A 25,619-nucleotide genomic window follows, 5' to 3' on the forward strand; every position below is an offset into this window, starting at 1 on the left:
CATGCGTAACCGAGGGTGTTGCCCTATGGGGAGCACAAAGCATGGCTTTTTTGTTTTTCGGCAATCAGCCGGGGCTGCCATTTTGGGCGTCGTGCAGAAGGTCTGGCTGCCCGCTTTTGCGAGTGGCCTTGTCTGCCTTTGTCTCCTTTGCCACTACCCCTCGGTTCCCCGATCTCTGGGCCACAAGCCTCTGCCCTGTGGCGAGGGAAGCACAAGGCTCTGCCGCGGCGTTGCCATGGGGACCGATGGAGACACGCGAGTTTTTGGGTGCCCACAGCTACGGCAGGAGCAGGGGACCACCCAGGGCACCCCGGGACTCCCATTCCGCTGTCACCAACACCGTCCGCCCGCCCGCTCGGGCCAACCCGCCGCCACGGTCCGGCGGGCCCCGGTGAGCCCTGGCTGAGGCGCGGGGAGCCCCAGCCGGCCCGGCGGCGAGCGCTTGCCCCTCGCCGAGGTGCGCGGACACGCGTGTGGCCGCCCCACGGGCGGGGAGGGGCGGGGGCCCGGCGGGCTCCGTGGCGGGCGGGGGGCGGTGGCAGGTGCCGCCGCCGGGGGCGGGCGCCGCCGAGCGGCCGTCGGGGGGTTGGTGGTGGTGGTGGGAGCCGGGGCGGGTGGCGGCCGGAAGTGACGGGGCCGGGCTGATTCACCTGCTGGGCGGTGCGCGGGAGGTGCCCGCCGGGGGACGGAGTCGCCGTTGGTGCCGCTTGTCCGCCGCTCGCACCGTGCCATGGAGCCGCCGCTGCTGGTGGTGTCCGTCGTGCTGCTCTGCTCGGCAGGTGGGCGCAGGTGGAGGGGAGGGAACGGGACCGAAGGGAAGGGAGGGGAGGCGGCGGCTCTGTCGGGTTGGGAGAACGGGGGGCGGCTGCCCGCCCCACTTCTCCCCCGCTGGCCATGGGGTGCCGGCCCCGCCGCCCCTGCGTCGATGTGTGAGGGAGGGGAGGCGGTTGGGCGCGGGGGGCTCCGTCGCCGCCCGGCCTCTGCCCGCCGGCGGGCGCGGCCGGGGAGCGGCGCCTGAGGCGCGGTGCCTGAGGCGCTGGCGGCTGGGCGGGCGCTGTGGGGCCGACCTGGGCTTTGTTGGCCGCCCGCCGGCGGGGCGGCCAGCGCCGCTGCCGCCCTTTCCTCTCTTTCGCCTCCTCCGCTCCCTCCCCTCCCCTCCTGGGCAGCCCTCGGTGGGGCTGGGGGTGACGCGCCCCGCTGCGGGTTCCATCCGTCTCCCGTGGCGTGGCGGCGAGGGCTGTGGGTGGGTGACGGGCTTTCCCCGCGGCTCCCGGCGGCGGTGCGGTGCCCGCCCGGTGTAGCTCCCGCTGTCCCGCCGCAGGACGCGCCCCGGCCGCGGCTGGGGTGTCGCGGGGGGGAGTGGGTGTCGGGACGGGGTCGGAGCGGTGCGGGCTGCGGGCGTGGGTGCGAGACAGCGCCACGCGTGGGAACGGAAGTGAGAAGAGCCAGAAAATTGTATTTAAAGCCCTAAAGCTAGCCCTCCACGTGTAATATCTCCGTAGTATCCGAGTCTGATTTCGTGGTTGGTCGTGTTTTGGGAGGGTGGAAGGGGCCGGGTAGCTTCCAGGGAGCCCTGGCGACCGGGTTGTCCCGGGCTCGGTGACAGTGACTGAACTCTGTGGAGAAAACAGGAGAGAATTTGAGGGTGGGGGGAAAAGAGTTGGGTTACATCGATCTAAACTCGTTTGTTTTTCTTGCTGAGAAAAAACAAAGGAGTAGGTACTCTCAAACAAACAACAACAAAAAAAAAACCCAACACCAAAACCCAAACCAAAATCAAGCCAAATGTGCTTGGGCTACTAAAAAGCAGCCAGACATTTTTCATCTCAAACATTAGACATTATGAGGTTTCTGTAGCAAACTCAGTTGGAGTGCCATGTTAAACTTTCCTAAAAATATCTTAAAACCCAACCTAGTTTCCACTAATGTTGACCCAAACTCATGTGAAAGTACAAATGATGACAAACACCTGCGGTGGTTCATGTTCACAGTAAAATGTGTATCAGTGGGGTCAAGAGGCCAGTTTTTGTTTCCTGTTGAAATGTTAATGCCTTCGTTGATGTCGTGGTTTTAGGAAATTACTCACAGGATCAAAATTCTGTCCCTGTAATGGAATGATGAACTCTGGTCTCCCGCATGAAAGGATATTGGTAGTTCTGCATTAACTCTCTTTCTCTGAGCAGGGTTAGAAACAAGATAGAGGCTGTGTAAAAACCATGAGTTACTAGTATTTAGTTGACTGGGTTAGCGATTAGTTACTTGAAGTGTTTCTATGTAAATCTTAAAGCTGTGAAAAAAGCTTGTGAGTAGAATTATTATATGTACTGCAAATGAGCTGGATCACTGCTAGGATATCATACTATTAAGCTAGGAATAATTAATATATGATGAAATGTAAAACCAGAACAAAATTTTAAACTTTAGCTTTACTGAAGTATACAGGTGTCTTCAGACTTCACTGTGAAATTGGATACTTTGTAAAGAAAGTAATGTATTTGTGTTTTGACTAAGAATATCTTTTATACAGTTGTTTAGATGACTGTACTCTGAAAGACACACATTTCACAGTCCTCTGAAGGAAATAATTTAATAATCTATACATCATAGGAGTTGACACGTTATCTGATTTTGCTTGTGGTTTTTTCCTCTGTCAGATGGAGTTAATATTTCTGTGTCTATGTTCCAGGTAAACATGACTTCCTTCACTGAGGGTATGGATGTCAGTATGTTGCTGCTCTCTATATGGACCAAACTTAGAGGAAGGAAGCTAATTTGTGTGTAGTTGAGAGAAAGCTGTTAGCAGTGGAGGGTTATCTAGGTGCTGAAGTCTTTACTTAGGTTTGTGGTACTAGAATAATTTGTCGTGTTTTTTTTGGGCTTGCACTGTGTGCTCTTTTCAGACCTCTTTTTTTTTTTTTTGACTCCTGTAATCCTCACTTTCCTTGTTTCACTATTGCTGAAAGTAGAGGATTCAAAATGACTGATATCCTATAAATAAGGAGGCTTATCTTGACTGTGCAAAGTACACCTTCAGCAGGTAAAGGGGCTATACCACTGTTTGTTGAAATAGGAAAGTGTTTGGATTTTAGCTGTCCCTGAACCTTGCTCATGGGTTTAATCCCCCTGTAAAGGTCAATTTCACAGCCATAAATAACTGAATTGGGAACTTCTTTCCCTTGCAGGAAGGGAAAAGTTAATCGTTGAGCATTTCAGGATACTAGGGGAGAACAGTTCTTTCCTGCTTTATCTTTGTAATCTGTAATTAATGTAATTCTCTATCTAAAATGCACTCTTAGTCTGTGGTGACTTGATGGCCATTTGGTGAGTATTGTAATTAAGTATAATCAGTCATTTCAAGTAGTTGGGGGTTCCCAAAATGTGCAAATTCTGTTTAACTGTATAGCTGTCATCAGCATATTCTGGAATAGGGTAATAGAAATTATGTACCTCTTCAGATCTTGAATTTTTTTTTTTGAGATAATTGATATTAAACTATTTTCCAAAGGGCACTACGGAGTTCTGGTTTGAAGAGGAAGGCTCAGTCATGATATTAAGTGCTGCCAGATCATTTGTTAGGTCTTATGGATGTGTAAACTGGTGTACGTTGGGGATTTTTTTTTATTAATTCTAAGCTCTCTAGAATGCATGGTCATCTCAAGAGCTAATGTAAAGAAAGTATATTGTTTCTCATTGTCAGTGGCACTGAGCATGCATTTGCCTCTGCTGGGGGAACTGTGTGCATACTGGTCACCTTTTCCTGGCTATACAGTGTTGGGGAAATAATCTCATTCTGTTTGGAGCAAATTCAACTTTATGTTGAATTTAGGATTTTAGAAGGCTGAGAATAAGTACAGGTGCCTAACTTGTGATCCTGATCTAACATATAAGAAAGTGACCTATAGCTGTCAAACTTCTAAAAATGTATAATGGCAGAACACAAATTTTCATTAACTGTGAAATGTTAACATCGCTAGATTAGTATCTATCTTTGTATAGGTATAAAAAAGTGATTACATCTGTGATAATCCATTTAGCTTTCAGAAGGTTACACAAAATAGTAATGCTGTGCACGTAAATGCTTAAATTGATGATAAGAGTTTGAGTAGAGTTCTAAGGTAAATATCTAGGCAGCAATTTCTTTGTAGTGTTATTGCTGCTCTCATGGTGTGGTTTGTGATTTTTTTTTTTTTTTACAGTAGTAGTAGGAGGTAGTTTTGTACTATATTGGAATTTTGCAATGTGTGATGCTTTATTAATAGAATATTAAGCTTTTAAATTAAAATAACATTTCAGGTAAGCTTTGAGAAGAGTCTGTGGTTATTGCCCTGTCATTAAGTGTTATTCATAAAACTTGCAAAATTATTTCCAATACTGTGCATGCAGGAGCAGAACCTAATGCAGACATGGTAAGTCAACATTTGGTGGCTAGTACATTTTGTCAGATATGTCTGAAAAGGAACTTAAGCCTGTTCATGTTTTTATGCATGCAACAGGATCTTACAGAAGCTTAATTTAGGAGAAATTTGACTACCACAGGAATTAAATGATCATTCCTATCCCAGTCTCTTCATTGCTAAACCTGGTACGTTTCATCCCTTGCAGGGTAAGTGTAACAATTTGCAGGGTTCAGGTTCTTCTTAGGTGTCTGTTGACATTAAGTGTTATCTGAAGTTCAGGACTCCTTTCCTAGGTTTCCCAGATCTCGGTGTTTCAAGAAGTATGAAAAACCTCAACCAGAGATGACGTAATCAACCGGTTACTGCTGTGACATTGACCGTGAGATTTGAATTAGTCATTTTGCCTTACCTTCCGATAAACACAAGATTAGTTATTTTGCGCGTTCAGAATGCTGCTGCTGCAAAGGTTATTGTAGTTCATCACTTTGGCCCCCTCTGACTGTCCTCCCCCCCAGTCCCTGTGCAGGCTTCCCCTGTGTTGCATCAAACTTCAGCTGTCTGTCTTCACTTCCAGTGCTTGTCACAGCCTCTTCAGAAGCTGAGTCTGCTTAATATAGAGGTGAAACTACCGCTCCCGAAAGGCTGGTTTAGCTTCCGTTGCTGCTTTACAAAAAATATATTTCTGTACAAGCACTTGTATGCTTTGCTACTGATTCCATTCATGCATCGAGAAATTCCTTGTAAATGTCTTTGAATCTGCTTCAGTATTGGAGCAGTTTAAAACTCATTTGCTGCAGTGCCCACAGAGATTTGTACAGACTAGGGAACTTGGTTTTGGGGCCAGTATTGTTTCGTCATACTTCGAACTAATTTAATCATTTGTTGCTTGCCTTCATTCGTAAGTTTTTAATGGCAGGGATTCTCTTGTTGCAATCTCCGTTTCATTTCATGGAGCTTTTAGATGTTATGTGAAACATACATGAGGAGAAGTTTCAACAATTGTGTGGCTCACCAGCTAGTAAGAATGCTCCCCCTTCCCCCCCCATCAGTTTAGTCACTACTAGCTAAATACACAGTTAGCTTCTGCTGGATCTTCCCTTTTTTTTTCTTTTCCTTTTTTTTTTTTTTTATAGGGAATTCCTCTTTTGACTAGTTTGCATCTTTCAGGGGATGGTTGTAAGAAGAGACACTTCAGCCTGTAGCCATGGGAGTAAGTGGCAGTGAAGCTATAGTTCTGTGGAAACCTGTTTCAGTAGCAGCTTGAACACGAGCAGCCCCTGCGTCCTTGATGGTAGTTTCCTTCACTGCGCAACTGCCTTAGCTGTGTGTGCCGTAAATGGGTCTGAGTTGAGGCTACTTAAAACCTTCATTAATTTTTTTTTAACCAGTTAGACTCAAGGATTTGAAACAAGAAAGAGTTTTGCCATGAACTTCTCCTGGTTCGGGGCAGGAATGAGTGACAGGAGGGATGGCAGAAGAGCATTAGGAGCAGAACCTGTTCTGCTTGATCGATATTCTCCCATGGGTGAGAAATGTCCGTATAACCTTGGCCTGGAGGAGCTTAGTTGGGGAGTCTGACTACATCACTGCATCAGGCAACCTGTTCAATAGCTAGATGTTACCTCAAAGATTACTTTTGCATCCCATTTTGTGTTTTATCTAGCATTCATCTGGCTTCATGGCAAGTCAGTTCAGGGAGTTTCAAAGTCAGAGAAATACTAAATTTTTGTACGGTCAGTTTTCTACCTGTTCCTTTTCCTGATCCAACTCAATGAGATTGAGTCTGAGTTGTAACAAGAGAGCGAGCTGGAACCTGAAACCCACGTGGGTGGAGTATATTACTATTGATTTTTTTTTTTTTTTTAATGCCACCTACTTACTGGGTCATATACACATAACTTGTGATGTGATAGAGAGGCAAGATGTGGAGCTTTATTTGCTGTAGGCTGGAGACATTCACTAGTGCTGTGATGTCCTTTAGCTGCTGTTAAGAAGCATCTAAGGTACTTACTTGATGGTCACAGGTTTTGCGGTTCCACTTACTGCTGCATTTTTAAAATAGGTATGTCTTTCATGCCCTGTAGCTAAAACCTATACTTAGTATGTTGAAAGGTGATTAATCAACAAGAAATGTGGTGTGCATGGAAGGAAGGATGAGAATTTCATAAAGTCAAAACTGTTTTAACTTGTGCTGAGTAAATTTGTGTAGGTAATTGATATTTCATATATTCACTGATCCTGCATTTTCAATTCTTCCTTTTAGATGTATTAACAGCATGAACTGCAAGGAATGTTTAGTCTCAATTGTTTTAAGGCATGTAAAAATGTGTGTGTATATATATTTTAAAACCTCCGTAAATTTTTAAATGGCAAGTTAACTTTGTGGCTATTGAGTGGATATTCAAATTCTTTGAGCTTATTCCTTTCTGGCTGTTTCTTACATGGCAGGGGACAGGATGGGAACAGGGAGGGAAGCAAAAGCAGGCAGGCAGCCACTTCTTTCTATCATTGTGATGCTTCACCTTTTTGTTTAAAAAACCAGCAACAACAAAACAAAATCAAAAAATGCAACCCTGTACTACTGAATGAAATCACTTTCAATCTTAACGTGAAACATGCATGTGCTAGGAAAAAGCATTGCTTGTTCAGTAGCTCAGAAAAGCCAAAACCCCTTTACTCAAGTGAAAATAATGTGGCTGCTCAGTTAAGTGTTTGATTGAACTTAACTCCCTGATGCATTGACAGATGTGCCTAATACATTCACACTACAGAAGAGCTGCTTCATTCAGTTTCCTTTTAAATGCCATCAAATTGGCAGGAAAAAAAAAATCTAATCATGTGACTCGATTGCTTAGTAACTGCATAAGCCTTCGATATCAGTTTGTAATGGGGAAAATAAACTGACTTGCAGGGCTAAAAGCAAAAACAGCCCGTGCAGTTGATGTAGACTTGACAGAGGAGAGGCAGGCTTTTGTATGACTAAATAGTGTCAGGATTTGGGTTCTGATTTTTTTTTTTTTTTTTTGCTTTGGCTGAAAAATGTCTCTGTAATGGTTGGCACTCATTTCATTTTATGCTTGTAAATACTATTTCTAGATGATTCCTTAATGGCTCTTAAGTGCAGTTTGAAGGTACAGTTTCGCTTTACAGATGTGATGTGATTACATCTGGTGTAACTTCATGTGTCCGTCGAGGTTGCTGCTGCTTCCAGCGATGGTGTTGGATTCTTTCTTCCCTCCCTCGTGTCAGAGCAGCGTTACGCAGCTGCTGCGTGAGTCCCTTCTGCTGATACAAAAGAAAACTTTTTTTTTGAGTATGTTGTTTTCCTATTGGGCGAGTTCATGAATTCAAACCACTTTGCGTCTGCGCCGCTGGCTGGGGGAGCTGTTCGCAGCGTGGCTGGTGTAGGTGTAATGTGCAATTGCTCGCTGCGGCTGGGGTTTCCTGGCAGAGTGAGCAAATCCTTATCGAGGCTACGGCAGCCTCGCTGCTTCTGTCTCTGGCTTTGTGCTCCCGCCACCTACCTTGTCCTTGGGGGGGCTCTCCTCCGGAGAAACCCACCTGGAGAGAAAAGGCAAAACTTCCCATGCAGTGTCAGTTCTTACTGGAGTCAGCTCTTTGTTCCGGGTTCCTGCCTTGTTGCATAAAGTCTTACGCTGGCATAAAGGGAGGTGACGGGATCAAGCCCGAGGACGAGAGGGCAAGACCTCAGCAAATCCAAAATATTCTAGTTGTCGTTCCCTTAGTACTGCAGGTTGAATTAGGTCATGCTGGATCATTTAAACATGGCCAAGCATTACAACTCAGAATTTACACCGGTCTTCTGTAGATACTGGGATAAACAGTGCGCTTGTTCTTAAAATTAAACTTAATCCCAACTTGTGTTACAATATCCCCTCCCCCTTTGTGTTGCCCTCCCCCAAAAGCATATCCTGCCCTTCAGTAATCTGGAGATACAAACGCTCCCCTCTCAACTTGATAAGCAAGCACGTCCCTCTCCACTAAGGTCATCAACTGCTGCAGTTGCTAGGATACTCGGCTGGTGACTTGGGATTTAGCAACAAAAAAGCTTCAAGAATGTGCTGAACAAGTAGCGAGCACAAGGACAGTTGTAAAAGGAAAGGGATGTTGGAGAGAAGCTGAAGGCAAAAGGGATGTCAGTGAAGAAGTGAAAGTAAGGAAGAAGAAAAGTAAAAGATCAATAAAGCTTTAGCCTGTGATTTTTAGATTTTATTAGTTGCATGACTAGTCCAGCTGATCTCAGTGAATTGCGGTTGGGAATGAAATTAAGCACATGCTATGTATTTTGCAGGGTTGGGGTTATTCGTAGTTCTGTTTATGAGAGTCTTAAAGTTAAGATTTTTTTCAGGAGATTGGGAGGATGAGTAACTTCTAACAATTGTGCATTACGTTTTAAACTGGAGCACAGGTACTACATGAATTAGAGCTAGCTATTTATGCTGTTCTGAGGACATCCAGACTGAAAGAACTTTTTTTTTTTCCTGTCTTCTATGAGGTATGCTTAGCCTGTTTCCCTGTTGAGTGATTTTACAGAGGATTTGTGGATTCAGGTGAGCTCTGGTAGATGCTCAATAACTTAACCGTTATTGTTGAATTGATGTATTTTGTCAGATTTTTCGGCCCACACCAATGCAGGATTGCTTCAGCTTTGGCTTCTGTTCAAAGCAGGTCACCCTAAGGTGGTGTGTTTGGTATTCTGAAGGGGAATAGGTCTTTTTGAGTTGTTCCACAGAAATTGTGTGCTTAGAGAGTGGCAAAAGTTACATTTTGTGGAACTAGTCAGACTTTAGTGATTTCTGAAAACCATGTTTTTCAGAGTGAGTCTGGGGGATCAGACAGTAGAAAGGAGTATCAGAATTAGCAGTGGAGTCCTCTTTAATTGTGGAAGCAGGTGAAAAAGAAAAGTCAGAAGTAGGCAGGGAGAAAGTAAATCCATGATTTGAAGTAATGTCATACTGATTACTTCAAGTACAACTGGGAGGCTTTGCTCAGGAAATGTGCCTTAGAAAAGCGGTGCTTCCCCTCAGGTTGCTCAGAGGAAGCGAAGTTTGGAAACAAAACCCCACTGTTTTGACAATCAGCAGCATCAGAGTTGACTGTCTAGGTGGTAAAACTTTGCCAGGCTTATTTTGACACACAGGTTTTTTTCTGTGTTTTGCCTTAAGTGCTCCTGCTGTTTCATCAGCCTTCTCTTTGTAGCTTGTGGCAGAACTTTCCTCCATGCACATAAGTCTCTTAACTGCACCACCTGTGGAAAAAGTGTTCTGAAAACTTAACCAGACCAGAGCTCTGGGAGCTCATCATCTTTCTGCTATCGGCAAGGCAGCTGAGGTGAAATGTGGAAGAGAGGGGTGTAAAATCTTGCCTCTACTAACGCTGTGTCCGTGTAAAACTCAAGCTTTTTTCTCCAGAAATTGCTTTGTTGTTTTAGTTTCCTGAACTATTCTTATATTTAATCTGGGACTAAATGGATTCGGAAGGAGGACACTGTTTGGGGCAAGGACTGGGAGCCAAATCTCTTCTAGGTGAGTGCTTTTATTGCTGGATTGTCTTCACTTTCCCTGGCTCCGTAAACTATATCTTTTCTGCATAGCAGAAGGGCTTCACTAAGGTATGTGGCTCCGATTAGCTCAGAGAGCGCTGTCCTGGGACGGATGAAACGCAGGTGTGAACATCTTTTGTCTGAACGTTAAACCTCTGTCTGTGGGGATTAATCAGTGTTCTGCCTAGTGGACTTAGGCTAGTATAGAGAGGCAAGTTTTTATCTTCTCTCTAACCTCTTTAGCTCGGACCTTTTCGAAGTTTAAGTAGAGAGGTATGTAGTATGTTAATGTCAATAGCTTTGGAAATGTTAGATTTAGAAGTGCTTGATGCTTTTGCTAAGATGGTGTGGGCTGTGTTTTTTTTTTTTTTTTTTTAACCACTACAAATTTCATAGAAAAGCACAGTTCACAGTATTGTGGCATTGTATGATAACCACAGTGTCAAGCATGGGAAAAATGTGGTATGTGGAGCATATTAAACATTAACTGTTTATACTTTTGCAACTAACAGGACAGTACTTTCTTTGTTAGAAAAAGCTTTTCAGTTTGCCTTTATCAGCAGTGGATTATTGTAAAAATCTGAATTCTCTGCAGAGTTCTACAATTATGTACTAAAACTGGACTTGCTCTTTGGATTTGTCCACTATAGACTCAGGTGGAGTAATGCTGTGCCATTTTTTCTTGTTTTGTTCATTGTTGCGTGATTACCTAGCTTTTGGTAGTTCATTGCCTGTTGCTTGCTTGGTAATTTTCTTCATGTCTTGCTTATTCTTACCTCAGATGAGGTTGCTCTGAAGACTGGGACTGGTTAGTATGAGGAAGAGGAGGCTGAGGGGAGACCTCATCACTCTCTACAACTACTTGAAAGGAGACTGTAGAGAGGTTGGTGCTGGTCTCTTCGCACAGGTAACTAATGACAGAACGAGAGGGAATGGCTTCAAGCTCCAACAGGGTAGGTTTAGACTGAACATTAGGAAAGAATTTTTCACAGGAAGAGTGGTCGGGCATTGGAATAGGCTGCCCAGGGAGGTGGTTGAGTCACCATGCCTGGACGTGTTTAAGAGACGTTTAGATGTGGTGTTGGGGGATATGATATAGGGGAGAACTTTGTAGAGTAGGGTAGATGGTTGGACTCGATGATTCCAAGGGTCTCTTCCAACCTGGATGATGCTATGATTCTATGAAGGTTAAGTGTTCTTTGGTAACTAGGTGCCTGATGTGTGTTGAGCTAATATGTATTTTCAATTCTGTCCTGAAACATTTGATGAGAATATCTGTGTACTTTGCCTGTAAAAGAGAATTTCAGAGTTTCATTCTTACATAAAAAGTCCCCAAATCTGTTGAATTTGCTTTTTAATGGGAAGACAACTATTTTTTTCATCCTTCTGTAAAACTTCTGCTTTTCTTCATTGCTGTTGTTCCTTTAATGGTTACTAAGTTAAAGACGACGCTTTGGTGACCGTTCTTTGCATTGTTCAATATCATGTGTCCCATGGCAAAACGGTGGAGTTGAGAAAGTAAGTATGACTACAGCTGGTTGAAAAATTGTAATTGAGTCTTTTCCTTTCACTCTCTGTCCCCCGAAGTTGCTCAGCCTGAATTTCTGAAGCGTGATATAACTTCTGCAGAAACTGAAGTGGGGTTAACTCTGCCTTAATCTGTGTAAGACGTCATCAGGACCAGGGTCACAATGTTTTCAGGATCTTTTGCAGTATTGTGGTGCTTGGCAGAAGTTGTAGGGTTTATGACGCACGGAAAGTTAGATGCACCAAAGCTTCGTAGCGTTCTGGGCCCAAGTTTCTGAAAGCTGTGACTGTAATGGGGCCTTACCTCCAACAGCGAAAGTAAGATGCTGGAACCATGAGAACTGAAATCTGAAGCTAGGCTTTTTTGGCCTATGGAGGTCTCACTGGTAAAGCTAGGATTCAGTTTGTGCTGCAGTCACTTATGAGAAGCTGTGGTAAAACAGCATAAGGAAACTCTGCAGCTTGTGGCTGTCTTGCCTGTGCTGATGTGACTTGGCTCCTGGGTGCTGTAAAAATTGCTAAAATGGGTAATGTCAAGTATTTTTTTCCTTTTAGTTTTGTAAAGGCAACTTTTAATACAGTTGCTTCGTTAGCAGCACCCTGCCTTACAGAGGCTTGTTTTGGCACCACTTGAGGATACCAAAGTTTTGTGTAGTGAGGAAGCAGAATATTGTGAGATGGTGGCTTCTTGTGGGGATTTCAGCCATGAAGGAGACTTATGTTTGTCTTGGATTGTGCCAGTAAGCAGAGTCAACACTGGGTACTTTGGTCTTGTCTGTGTCAGCTGTCACTAAATCCCCTGTCCTGTTTTCCTTTTGATTCTTTACTGCTCCAGTAGAAGCTTTTCAGGTTGCACTGAAGCCCCCTCCTGCTTTTTGTTTTGGTTGTGTTGTGACTTCCCTAGCAGGGACGCTGCATGCCTGGGTAATATTTCTTTATTCCTCCCTTGGTAGAATGTTCTTGCTTCCTCCACCTTAGGTGGAACTGCTGATTGATCTGCTTATTTTCCCGAGTGTTGGGATGTACTTTTCATGTGGTTAACAGCAGTTGTACCAGCTTTCTTGAGCTCCTTTGCCTTTCAGAACCGGGTCCCACAGAATTCTACCTACCAAATAAGCCAGCCTGCCCTTCCGAAGTGCAGGGTCTGGACTGGATGTGCCTTCCTCACTCCTCTCAGGATTTTAAACTCCACTACTTCATGGTCACTACTGTCAAGGCTGCTGTTGATCCCATCCCCTGCAAGGTCTTCCTTTTTCTGTTGAAAGCAATTCCAAGAAAGTATCAAATGTTTGACCCATTTAGTATCTGTTTTTCTGTGAGATCTCCCAGAAGCCTCCTAGGTTGTGTGTGTCCTGCTTGTTTGTTGCCCTTCCAGTAGGTGTCAGGGAGGTTAAAGTGTCCCACAATAACCAGTCTTTGTGAGTTTAAAGACTTTATGGAATTGCTGAAGTAGACTTTATCTGCTTTCTTACCCTGATCAGATTATTTGTAACAAACTTTGACCGTGATGTTTCCCATACAGACCTCTCCTTTAACCAGCCTGTTGTCCATCCTGTAGAACAGCTTTTTGTTTTCCAGTTGTTCCTTCAGGTAGAGGGCAATTCACAGGCTGTTCTTTCTTAAAAAGCTTCTATGCTTTTTAAGAAAGCGTCTATGGCAAGCTGCAGTCATTGTGTGCTATCCCACATGTCTCTGTTACTCTGGTGTTATAGTTCTGGGTACAGATACTTGAGGTGGTTCCCCTTTCAGCATGTTTTACCGTTTCCAAGGTCTCTCTTCCTCCCACCAACCTGACCTGTGTACTTAACATGTCTGAGTCTCTATTCCCTCAACTGCAAAATTCCATCACCGTTCCCTGGTACACCTCTCATTTAAAGTGTTTGTCACCAACTGTGATGAGGATGTTCCTAACCCGCTTTGTCAAGTGGATTCCATCTCTTAACTCAGCAGCCCTTATTTCTCAGGGGTACTTGTGGCCGTAAAAACTAAAACACTGCCTGTACTACCAGTCCTGCAGTGAGTAGCTAGCTCGCAGGATGTGTCTCCACAAGCCTTTTCCCCTTCACATGAAAGAGCAAGGAGAAAAAATGTCACCTGGGGTCCCATGTCCTTCTTTGCCCCTGGAGTTTTCTAGCTTATGCTTGATTTGCTCCATGTCTCCTTTGTTAATAGCATGGGCACCTATGTGAATAGGTAGTAGTAAGAGTGGTGGTGGGGGGAAAGGCAATAGTGGTGATAATAATACAGAGTAGTAGTTTAATAGTTCATAGCCCAAGGGTTGGTGGGCCCTTGGCAAACTCTAACATGGTGAATATGGCCAAACCTCCTTCACCAGTGTATCTGGTAGCAGATGTGCATGTCTCCTCTGCAGAAGGGAATCTCCAACTAGTATTACCTGTCACTCCCTCAAGTTGCTAATGCTTAATTCAGAGCCACCTAGCTCTGACACCTATCTCAATTGAGATGCTTGCTGCTTCTGCTTGTCATTGTAATGTTGGGGGTGGGGGGGGAAAGAGAGAAAACGGAAAATAGCTTTATATGCTTGTGTTCTTGGCATAAGAAAGAGACTGTGGAGCACCAGTATAACAGAAATGAGGTGTTGGGAGATGTGCAGTAAGAAGGGAATTGACATCTATGAAAAATCTGAGACAAAAGGCTCAGCCCGATGTTTGGGTACCTCTCATAGCAACTAATGTGTGCTGCAAGCTTCACATGCAGGAACGATTGGTGAGAGCTATCTTGAGGTTCACATGCTTCATCTTCCACTGACAGGTTTACATGCAGTCAATGTGCATGAACGTACTACTCACACTCTGAAAGTTTTAATTTTTGTAACAATCTTCTATGTTGGATAAATTTCTGACAAGTGACTGTAGATTATTGGGTTCTTCTTTTATCTGGCTTATGGTTACTATGCTGTTCGATATATTTTGGATTGGAGAAATGAGTGCTATAGTACAAGCTGAGACTGAAGTGTTTGCGATCTGTGGCTTTTAAAGCACTTTAAAGTGCTAGGCGGGACTATTGGAGCCTAGTTTCCTAGGAGTGTGTCTCTGAATTATAGTACAGCCAGCTTCTAACATAATTTTTCTTCCCTATTCCCCATGTCCCTTTTTCGGTGTTCTGCCATATGAATGAGAAACGGTTTGTGTAATGTCCACTTTGAAATTATGCTCACATGGAGTTGTCTGGCAATGAAGAGGCAAGAGATAATTGAAGACTAACGCTTCTTAGCTATGTCAGAACAAATGAATAACTTGAAGGACTTCTGGTTGCACTGGACTGTTATTTCTGGTCTTGTGTTTGTTTGAAATTGTCAAAGAGAGAACCAAGTAATGGCAGAAGAGTGAGATAAATAAAACATTGATTGTACAAGTCCCATTTGTTTAGAAAATAAGCCAAAAAAAGCGCAACATATGAATACTCATCTGTCCAGTTTGTTTTGGCCATGTTGTGTGTTTCAGCAGGTGTCAACTAAAAATCTTACTTTTTAGTAGTACAGATGTGTCATAGCATCTCCAAATGATGAATTCTGTTACCCACTACCCATCGTGAAGAGGTAGATGTCATTGTGTTCCTCTTACCTGAATGACTGAATGCTGTGTGAAATCCTCAGCAGGTCCCCTTGTGGGGAGGGGAAAGCAAAGGTGTGTTCTATGGTCATTTGTTGAGGAACTTCAAATGGCAAAGTAACTGTTACTGGAGATGCTGTCACAGAACAGTAGTATTGCTTCAGTGATTAACTGTTACTTCAGAATGAAAGCTGTTGGTATCCTGGGTTATAGATTTGAGGGAACTAGTTGCTCAGATGTGTTTACTGTGGTCAAAAAAGAGGTGATACAAACCTGTTAGAATTATCTTTGAAAAGATGTACACAAGTTGGTAGGACATATTTAGGACATATTGCACTTCAATCTCTTTTGTACCTCAAATTGATGTTTCTTGGGTTGGTGTGTGGGTTTTTTTGTGGGTGGTTTTGGTTGTTTTGTTGTTTTCCTTTTTTTTTTTTTTTTTTTTGGAATGAAGGTAATGCCATGCAAAGTAATACCATGAATGGTAGGAAGCAAAATAATCCTACCTGTTTTGTAACTGTATCTTTGTAATTAGCAATTGTGAAGGTAATTTCTTGCAGGCTTTTGTCTGATATTTAGTATGTCAGGTGCTTTCTCTTTCTAAACTTTTTTAAGTTTTTTAAATAGCTGTTAAAGATCCCTTAGTTTTGACATCAGGAAGATAATCCAAAGACTTGATGCAGAGCAAAATTTTAGTAAGGGAGAAGGATAGCTTTTGTACTCTGATCTACTGCAGAAATGCTCTAGAGCTTCTCTACTATGTGGAGAATTGCAAGTTAGATAATAACTTGAGCTAGCGCAGAAGATCCTACAGATGCACCAAAACAATTGATCTATCTTCACACTTGCCACTCTTCTTGCGGCCTTGCATCTGTTGTGGTAGCATCTGTGGGACTGTCTATAATGGGCAGCAACCTACACACATAAAATGACTGAAAATCTGAGCTTGGTACCCAGCAGGGTAGACAGAACGATGGATGTACAAATGCCAAACCGGTTTCCATAACGAGCAAAGGGAGCTTTCCGTGTCCTGGCTGCGATGTATGGGTCCGTGCACTTGATGAGGGAAGCCTGTTTGTTGTAAAATGGGGTGAATCTTGCCTCAGGCCTTTTGAGTAAGTCTGTGTCACTCTGTAGATTCTTTTTCAGGGCTGAATTGAGGCAAATTTGTTGTTTGGGAATGTGTTTTGCTTAGAGGCACGCAGATAAGGATTACAGAGACTGTTTTGAGGAGTCAGACAAGCAGAAAAGGCGAACAAATCTAAAAAAACTCATTGAGATTTTTGAAAGGATTCATTTGTCTACTCCCTGTAGATAGAAGACCCCTTATATCGTAAGGCAGAGTTGCTTAACTTGATCTAACCCAGGACTTCACAACAACTCTGTCCATCCTGGTGGACTTCATTGCTGTTCTGTGCTTTCATTCTACAGTGAGGGAGTAGTGTTAAGGTGATTATCTGATAATTTCAGAAACCTGCTGCTGAAAATCTTTGGATTTGGCTTCGTATGGGACTTGAAGTGTACAAAAAAAAGGGTATGGTTTGAACCATGTAGCTGCCTGTTGGATATGATTCCAAATGAACAGTACATTGACTTTGCATTGTGTTTAGTAACCTACTGCATAGGATCTCTTAAACGGTGACAAGTCTGACTAATGGGATGATTTCTATGCAGGAAAAGTATGAGGGATTTGAATATATACAAATATATAATAGAACATGGTGAAAGCTCCATGTGAAGTGTTTTTAAAGCATAAAATATGTTTTTATAGGTCTAACAAGAAGCCTAAGTATAACTTCAGTTGAACAACCAATGGTTGAAAAAGCACAAGGAGATAAAGTTACATTGCCATGTACTTTTGTACTCTCAGAAGAAGATGAAGGGCCACTAGATATCGAGTGGGTATTGATACCAGCAGATAATCAGAAGAAGGAACAAATAGTAAGTAGAGACTTTTTTTGCATGGTGTTAATTCAGCTGTTTGAGTAGGTCAATGTATGAACTCTGTTACTGACTTTTTATACTTCCATCTTTTCTGGTGGGGATATTTGTGATCTTAAATTACCTTGAAGCACCAGTCATATGAAATACAGTGGAAGTTTCGGAATAGCAGATTAAGTATGAAATGTCAAGAAATCTTTCACTATAAACTTGTCTTCTAAAGAAGAATTCTCAAACTAAATACGCTTCAGTTCCAGAAAACAAACTATGATTTTGTACCCGCATTATTTTCCTGACTGAAAACTGATTTATGAGGATTTAATTTTAAATATATTAACTCTTTTAGTTATTAACCCTTCCCTTTCTTTGTAAACCTTGTCAGTAAGAGGACTCCTTTTAGTAGACAGGTTTTACAGTATGAAATTAGAGCAGTTTTAAACAGTTTTCCTTCAGTTAGAAGTGAATGCTGATGTGTTGCTACTTGGACAAGTGTTTGGTTGGAATATTTATTAGAGTACTCTGTGTGGTGATATTTTGAAGATTGAGATATTTGGCTATGTCATACTTCTGGGATTATTTTAAACAGTAGAAAAAACTGTCAATCTGAAGATACCAAATTATTTTGAATGTTTACATGCCAAGTGGATTTCTGAATCATTTATTTTTTTTATAGATAATTATGTATGCTGTAGACAGGATTTATAATCGCTATTATCCTGCTATGACTGGGCGGATGCAATTTACTAATCCTGATCCCAGGTCTGGTGATGGTTCATTGGATATCCTGAATTTAAAGGCAGCAGACACTGGCACGTATCAGTGCAAAGTGAAGAAAGCACCTGGAGTTCAAAGCCAAAAAATACAGTTGACTGTACTTGGTAAGATAATGATTTTCTTGAATTTTCAGTGGTATTTTTTTATGTGTTTATTCCATTTTATTGTTGATGTCTAAAATCAAAACTTATGGTTGGCAAAGTCATACTGAACCTATGATGATGCATCCATTATTGATGCTTTGGGAGGGGCGGACATCATTCTGTTCTGGGGCATGAAGGGAATATTATTCGGAATAATGAGCATTTTAAAAAAAAAAACTCTATGCCTGGCTTGTATTTCATAGAAAATCTTTCCATGCGCTAGAAACGGTTTGTTGCGCAAGCTTTGTCTCTAGCAAAATGGTCTGACCTACTATACCATAACTAGTAAGCATTTTGATTATGACTGTCATTAATTCAATGATACTTTGTTTATTAGTAAAGCCAGCAAGAACTAAATGTTCCATTGAAGGATCACAGGAGATTGGAAAAGACGTTACCTTGAAATGTGCATCACAAGAAGGATCCCCGCTTTTGTCGTATGACTGGAGGAGAGTATCTGGCAGACAGGAACTTCCTGCTACTTCCATGCTGAGTACTGTCAAACTTTATGTATTATTCTTAAATATTTACGAGAGATTGCATTTATATTCTTGGCTTATCTTGACTTGTGTGGTGCTTTGTTCCTGTGATGTAACCTTTTGCAGTGCTGACAGCAAATCTAGTGGCAATTAAAGCACGCAAGCCAATTGAAGTTCATATTATAGAATCTCACAAAGGTAGCTGTCAGTGGCACTGAAAGCCTTGGGGAAATACTGTGTTTTCACTAATTTGTCTCCTGTGCTGTCAGCATTGCTAGACTTAATTGGTGACCCATTGGAGTGCAGTGTTCAGGTTAGATCCACCTCATGGTGGATCCCACCTCATAGGTTCTGCAGGCATCTGAGCTGGTTTTGTAGAATCATCAGTTCCTATCTATTGACAGAGCAATTAGTCTGTAGGCTTAATATTGAAGTAAAATGCTGTGGAATAAATTTCTAACAAGGTAAAAACTTATAAGTAATAGTATTTTGCAGTATGATAAACTTTTGTGTGTTTTTTTATTTAATATGGCATTTTTTTAGTTCATCCAGCACATAGATGAAATATTTAATAATTCTGTTGTATTGAATTAAACTTTGGAAAATGGTAAACCTCTACCTTTTGTTGTTTGTAGATAAAAATACAGGGGAGCTTCTGTTGAAAAATGCCTCTCAAGACTACTCTGGTACATACAGTTGCATTGCCTCAAACAGAGTTGGCACGGATGAATGTTCTGTTGAGCTGCATGTCACCCCTCGTAAGTGTTTGCTGTGTAACGGTCACATAGTGTTTTGTGTATTAAAACTGAATAATCTTGTTTCTCCAAACTCCTAAGAGGTAGTAAAAACAACACACTGTTGTAACTGGTGGTTGCCACTTCAAGCCTTTACTTCCCAAAATGTTACTTTTTATGTAGAAAGCTGTAATGCTTATTATTGTTTTAAATGCCTGTGATTGAACCATACCTTCTGTGATTCAGTGATATACTATTAACCTGGATCATGTGGAAACATAGTGTTTTTAATGTTAAGAGAAAAAAGTTGATCATATGTATTTGACACATAACGAACAGTATTGTTATTTATCTATTCTAGCTATAAATACAGCTGGTATAATTGCTGGAGCTATTATAGGAACTCTGCTGGGTCTTTCTGTACTGGCTTTTCTTGTCTTCTGTTGCTGTAAGAAACATAGAGAGAAGAAATATGAGAAAGAAGTACATCATGATATCAGGTAATGACATCTCTAGTTTCAGAGCAGTATTATTTGAAGATTAACTTTTAAATGTGTATTTCTGCAAGTAGGGTACTTAACAGTTGCGCTTTCTGTCTTAATCTGGAAAGCTTATTAACATACTAACAGCTTGTCAGAGAACTTGTTTTGAATATGGTGTAGGTAGTTATATCTAATTCGGTGTAGATTTTAAAGGCAATGAGGCCTTTAATTTTTTTTAATAGGTGAGCATCTTGGCTACTGTGTCAGAATATAAAGAAACAAACTGAAAATTTGTTTTGTAAGCTCACACATTGTAGTGGTGACTGAACTCTTGTTCTGCAACTGTTTTTTTTTTTATTTATTTCAGGGAAGATGTTCCACCTCCAAAAAGTCGCAGTTCAACAGCCCGCAGCTACATAGGCAGCAATCGTTCTTCTCTGGGTTCAATGTCTCCCTCAAATATGGAAGGATATACCAAAACTCCATACAGCCAAGTCCCAAGTGAAGACTTTGAACGTCCTCCTGGTCAAAACGCCACCTTTGCACCTTCAAAGGTAGCTGCACCTAATTTAAGTAGAATGGGAGCTGTTCCTGTGATGATTCCAGCACAAAGCAAAGATGGGTCCATAGTATAAAATATTATTAATTTAAATGCTGTTTTTTACGTGTTCATTGTAAGTATTAGAGAAAACTACTGTGTTCCATCCCTCATTTAAACAATGGCATGCAATTTTCCTTGAAGAAACTGGACGAGTTAGTGTGAAAGCCACCAATTCTCACTTTTAATTTTAAACTTACTAGTATATGACAGTTGAACTATTTGCTAAAAGCATTGAAGTTCCTGAATATCGGACACTGAAGGTATTTGGACCTCTGGTAGGTTGCTGAAGAGAGACTGTCAGCTAATGTGCAGTTCTGAATATGTAACAGCGAGACACAGGTGAGAAATAACAAAAGCATTTCATATGTAGACCATGAAGTTTCTCAGAGTTTCTGAAACTTTATCCTCAATTTTGGAATACAGAAATATTTGAACTTCACCACTATAAGATGTAGCTGCAAGGGGCTGAAATACTGAGGATGACTTTGAATTCTGTTCAAACTATTTATGCAGTTCTTTAACCTGGTAATGTTTGTTTGGAGCACATCTTGAGCTCTTATTTCAGAGGCTACCAGTTACTTGATTGGCTCAATTAATTTAATGAGTCTATTCTGAATTTAAAATTTCAGTGAGTGGAAATGTGACAGGAGACCTTGCAAGCTCTTGGAAACGTGAATTTTTCTGTAATAACTAGTTCTAGTCATGTCAGATAACTTAATACGCATGTTATCTGATGCAAGAGGTCCTATTGCGTTGTTGGTAGTGGTACCTAAGCTTTAAAATCTATAGATCAACTGTTACTGTCACAGTAAAACGAATATGTATTTTTATACAGGTTTTAAGTTAATTGTACCTTGCATTTTCCAAAGCCTGTTTAAATTCTAAGGTAGTGCTCTTTTTTCCAAACCGATTACTTAGAAGGTCCATGGGGTTTTAATGAATGCCATTAAGTAACTGGTATTTGGTATCTGTCCTCTTGCTCTAACATCACTGTGGGAGCATCTTTTCCTCCATATACATGTAAGCAGTAGTTAGCCTTTACTTAAGATGCTAATATGTTTCTGTATGAATTTGCAAGGAGTTTAAAGCTCATTTCTCCTGGCTTCTTCAACAGCACTAAATACTATAAACAGACATTTAGACTTCTAAGAGCAAGAGTTTTACGCAGTCAGAATCTGAGAGGAAATAGTTATCCAGAATTGTTGATACAAATCTCATGTTTCAAGATTAAACCCCCTTCTTCCCAGTTTTGTAAACTTAAAGCATTACAGGAGGAACAGAACAATTCCTTATCTTAATTTCACACATACTTAAGGACTTTCAATAGCTTCTGATAACTGATATATACCTGTGGAAGCTGGATTTACACCTTAGTGCAGTTTGAATATCTGTGGATTTTTTTCTTCCTTCCCATTTTCTACTTTCTTCATTCTGTGCTGGGGGGCATGGAGGCTGGGGGAGTCCCTTCAGCTTATTCTAGCTATAGATGTTAAACTGCAAGGTATTTTGGAAAATTCTAAAGGCATATAGTATGTGGCACTGATGTTGATGAAGGAAATATCTGAACAGCCTGTTGAAAGATGTTAGAGGATTATTTGTATGTAGCAACAGCGTGAGAAAACAGTTCCCCAAAGTTCTAGGTTTAGTGTCTGCTTTTTTGTAGCTGCTTTTAGATCTGTGATAGATTCTTTGGCTTACTAAATGTTTGTCCTATCTGTAGTTAGGAGCACAACTTTTGACTGGCACTATTAACGTAAAGAACATACCCTTCATACTGAATTTAGAAACTTGAATGACTATTAAGTATTCTAGACTTAGTTTTACATATTTGGGACTTTTTTAGATTGTAAACTGATACTGTTAGAGATCAGATTTTTTTATCTTTCATGTGTGCCTTGTCAATAAACTTTGCCTGATTGTAACTTAAGTTTTTATGAAATTTCTGGTGCCTAAACTTACTGTTTGAACAGGTGCTTAGATGATGGTACAGTTCTTAAAACATGACACTGTGATCTGATTTCTTGATTCTTATGTACTACTTATACCTCTTCATGCCTATTTTTGGATGTGACTTCAGTGTCTCTCTCTGTATTGCTCTGTATTTCAAAATTTCAGTTACTCCTTCAATTGCTAATTATAATCGAAGTGTTTATATTCCTGAAAACTTCAGTTGTTGTACCAATGAGATGGGTGATTGACTTTTATTTGTGTGGTAAATAATAGGTTTAATAACTGTGCCAAACGTATGCTTATGAAGAACAATAGATGAGGAGACATTGTCTTGCATCTGATTATTGTGATAGAAGAGACTTCTGAGACTTTAATCATACACTGATTGTCTACCTTTAAACTAAGGCCTTCCTTAATTAAAAGGGTATAGTTTTTATAAATACAAGTTGAGTACAAAACTAAACTGAATCACAGACAGAGAGAGCTATAAACCTAAGCAACCAGGCATCAAATCTGCTGAATTTGGTTCTTAGCCATCTGTGGACATACGTGAGAATAGATGTGGCTTTTGGTTTCTGTTTGTTTGCTTTCGGTTTTGGGGTGTGTGGTTTTGTGTTTTTTTTTTTTTTTTGCTTTGGCCTGAGACCCTGTACTTAGAGTCAGGTAAGCCCTAGGACACTCAAGAACAGAAAACTATCTCACTAAAGCATACAGAACAGAGTTTACACATGCTTAATGCTCTGTCAGCTTGTACAAAATAATAAATGGACAGAACAGAAGGACAGCATGATGTGCCCTTAGAGCCTAGCTGTTAGGCTTAGCAGCCTTGACAGTGTCTGTCTATTTATGTAATTGCATGGAAAATAAAATAAATAGAATCTGACATAGTCCTTATCTGAAATAAAGAACCTCTGACTTGGGGTAAACTTTCCCTCAAGTTGCTATCATCATGCCTTTCTGAATGGATGCAACACTACTATGAGAACATAATATTGCTGTTATAAATTATTTCTTTCATCAATAGATTGTTCACTTGCACTGGATTATGATTCTCAAAAGCAGCTACTATAGTTTAGCAATGATTTCTAGCTGTATAGGAGATGAACTGGTTAAACATGTGAGGTGTCCGATCTTACAGATAGCTCTGCTAACAGAACTCTTTTAGGAAGTAATGGCAGCTGATATACCAGTTAGAAGGTGGCATTTTTAATGTCTCATCTTATTAAAAAAGAAAAGGGGGGGAGGGATACCATGATGTAAATACTCTAATTGAACTTGAGAAGCCTCTAGTTAATGTCATGACTGTAAACTTGCCTGTTGAGGACTACTATGTATAGAAGAAAACCCTCAATTTTAGCATGGTGTGAATAAAGTGTTAGACTTGTAATACTGTAGAGGTTACGTAACACTTGTCCATACATTACAAGCATTTTTGTAAACTTTCTGACATGGATATTTAAAGATATTTGTGCGAAACTTCTTTACCTAAAGATGAATACTTCTTCCAAAACTGTGGAGTGCACAGAAATGCCTTGTTGGAGGGGTAAAACATGACTTTTGAAAGAAATGTACAATGCATACATCTTTTGCAACGCTGATAGTCGCATTAGTATTAGATGTATGCTTCCTGCTTAGTAGTACAAGTAAGACTTCTTCATTGCAAGTTTTTTCTGTAATGTTGAATATTGTATATTGCTGGTTTCCATGATAAGCTTTTGGGTTTATTCTTAACAGTGTATATTCTGGATCACTTTAGAGCTTTGTTCCAGTCTAAAGACATAATACTATTTGTGTCACTTAAATCTTGTTGTATACACTTGATAGGTGCTTTATGGGACCCTTTGGTTATTGGTCCTCTAGCATTGAGGCACAGCTCAAATGAAACTGGAGCAATAATATTTCCTGGAATCCAAAATGTTATGATGTTACGTTACACTTCTCATGCACAAAGCATGGACTTGAATATTGATATGAATTTCAGTATGAGGTTTTATATTCACACTTTTGGGGGAATGGTATTTTAAAATACAAGTATTGTGGGTGAATTTGTAAAAGAAAAAAAATCCAGAAATTTTAAAATGCTGTAGTTCCATGACAGACTTGTGTACTTTTTGAAATAAAACTGTTGGAGAAAACAGTAGTCTGTCTTTATTTTTAAGCAGCACTTGTGTATGGCTTCAGCTTTCTCTTTATGTAATTGGAAGTGAACTAATAAATATGGCTGTGTATACCATGCTGGCATTAATAATTTTATTTCTTGCTTTTTTGCCCCCATTAATTTCTAAGGGAAGTAAAACTTTAGATATTTTAAAACGTGCACTTATTTGTGTTTTCTAATGGTAGATACACAAATGTAGTGATCCATTTTAAAAACGTACTGGAGTGATCCCAACAGTTACTCTGAAGCATAAGGCTGGAAAGGGACTTTTGATTAAATTTTACCCCCCTTTATTTTAGGTAGAACCAAAAATTCCTGAAACTGATAAATTCTTATCTTGTAACATTCAAGCAAGCAGGTGTACAGCACTCAAAGCATGTTGTTGCCTGGTTCTATACTGTCAGTTAAGGGGCATCTTTTTTGATTCAAATAAAATTGACTTGAGATACTCCTTACCCCTTGGCCTTGCAAACCACCTGATTACTGCCCTTGTAATTTTGCCAAAGATTAATGCAATTTCTCCAGTGTCATCTTGGGCACGTATTTAGTTTTAGGAAACAAAGTCTGGCACAGTCTCTGTTTGCATTAATGGCACCTATATCATTGAAGGCCTAATTAGCTTACGTTTCTTCATAATATATGCATATCTTTATATGTTCTAATGTATGCATATTCTCATATGTTAATGTATACCTGTGCCATGCCAGATGTTTCAGTTACTACTTTGTGTATATATAAAAAACCTGTTTAATGCGTATGTGTGCAAGCATATGAAGTTAAATGGAGTACCGGTGGAAAAATGTTCAGGAATTTTTTCTATTTCAAATTAAGAGTTGTGCTTAAATGCAAAAGGGAAGCTAATAAAAATGAAGGTTGAGATTTTTCTGGACTCGTAGAGATCTAAGAAACCTTTCTACGCCATTTTAACATTAATGTCAAGACTTAAGCTCAAGACTTCCATCCTTTCCTAAGGTGGCAGTTTTGTCACAGATGCCACTTGCGTGCCTCAGCTGCCCCAGGTCTTCTGTTTGGAGATGAGATGATTGTGAATTAGAGAAGCTGAGTACCTCCAGCTTGTCTGTGGGAATTCCAACAAATCGGCTAGTGCGTTCCAGAGAACGCTCTGAAAGAATAGAGGCACTCGTGATGTGATGGTTTGACAAAACCTTTGTTGTCTTCATATATGTATTAGACAATGCCTTGGATAAAGTTTCTTAAAAGGTCTGTTTTGCTGGGGTTTTTTGTCTGAACGTCTTAGATTGACTGTCTACTTTGGGCTTACTATTTCTTCCTTTCTC

At 40.9% G+C, this 25,619-nt stretch overlaps 1 protein-coding gene across 1 annotated transcript; it reads left to right on the forward strand.

Moving 5' to 3' along the window:
* The first annotated feature begins 658 nt into the window (after positions 1 to 658).
* CXADR (CXADR cell adhesion molecule) lies at positions 659 to 24,389 on the forward strand. Its single transcript, XM_074152767.1, has 7 exons — positions 659 to 779; positions 16,831 to 17,000; positions 17,674 to 17,878; positions 18,255 to 18,410; positions 19,032 to 19,154; positions 19,492 to 19,630; positions 19,980 to 24,389. The coding sequence occupies exons 1-7, from the start codon at positions 731 to 733 to the stop codon at positions 20,245 to 20,247; spliced, it is 1,110 nt and encodes a 369-aa protein (XP_074008868.1). The 5' UTR covers positions 659 to 730; the 3' UTR covers positions 20,248 to 24,389.
* The last annotated feature ends 1,230 nt before the right edge of the window (positions 24,390 to 25,619 follow it).

Source organism: Numenius arquata, chromosome 1 (assembly GCF_964106895.1).
Source record: "Numenius arquata chromosome 1, bNumArq3.hap1.1, whole genome shotgun sequence".
Lineage (NCBI taxonomy): Eukaryota > Metazoa > Chordata > Aves > Charadriiformes > Scolopacidae > Numenius > Numenius arquata.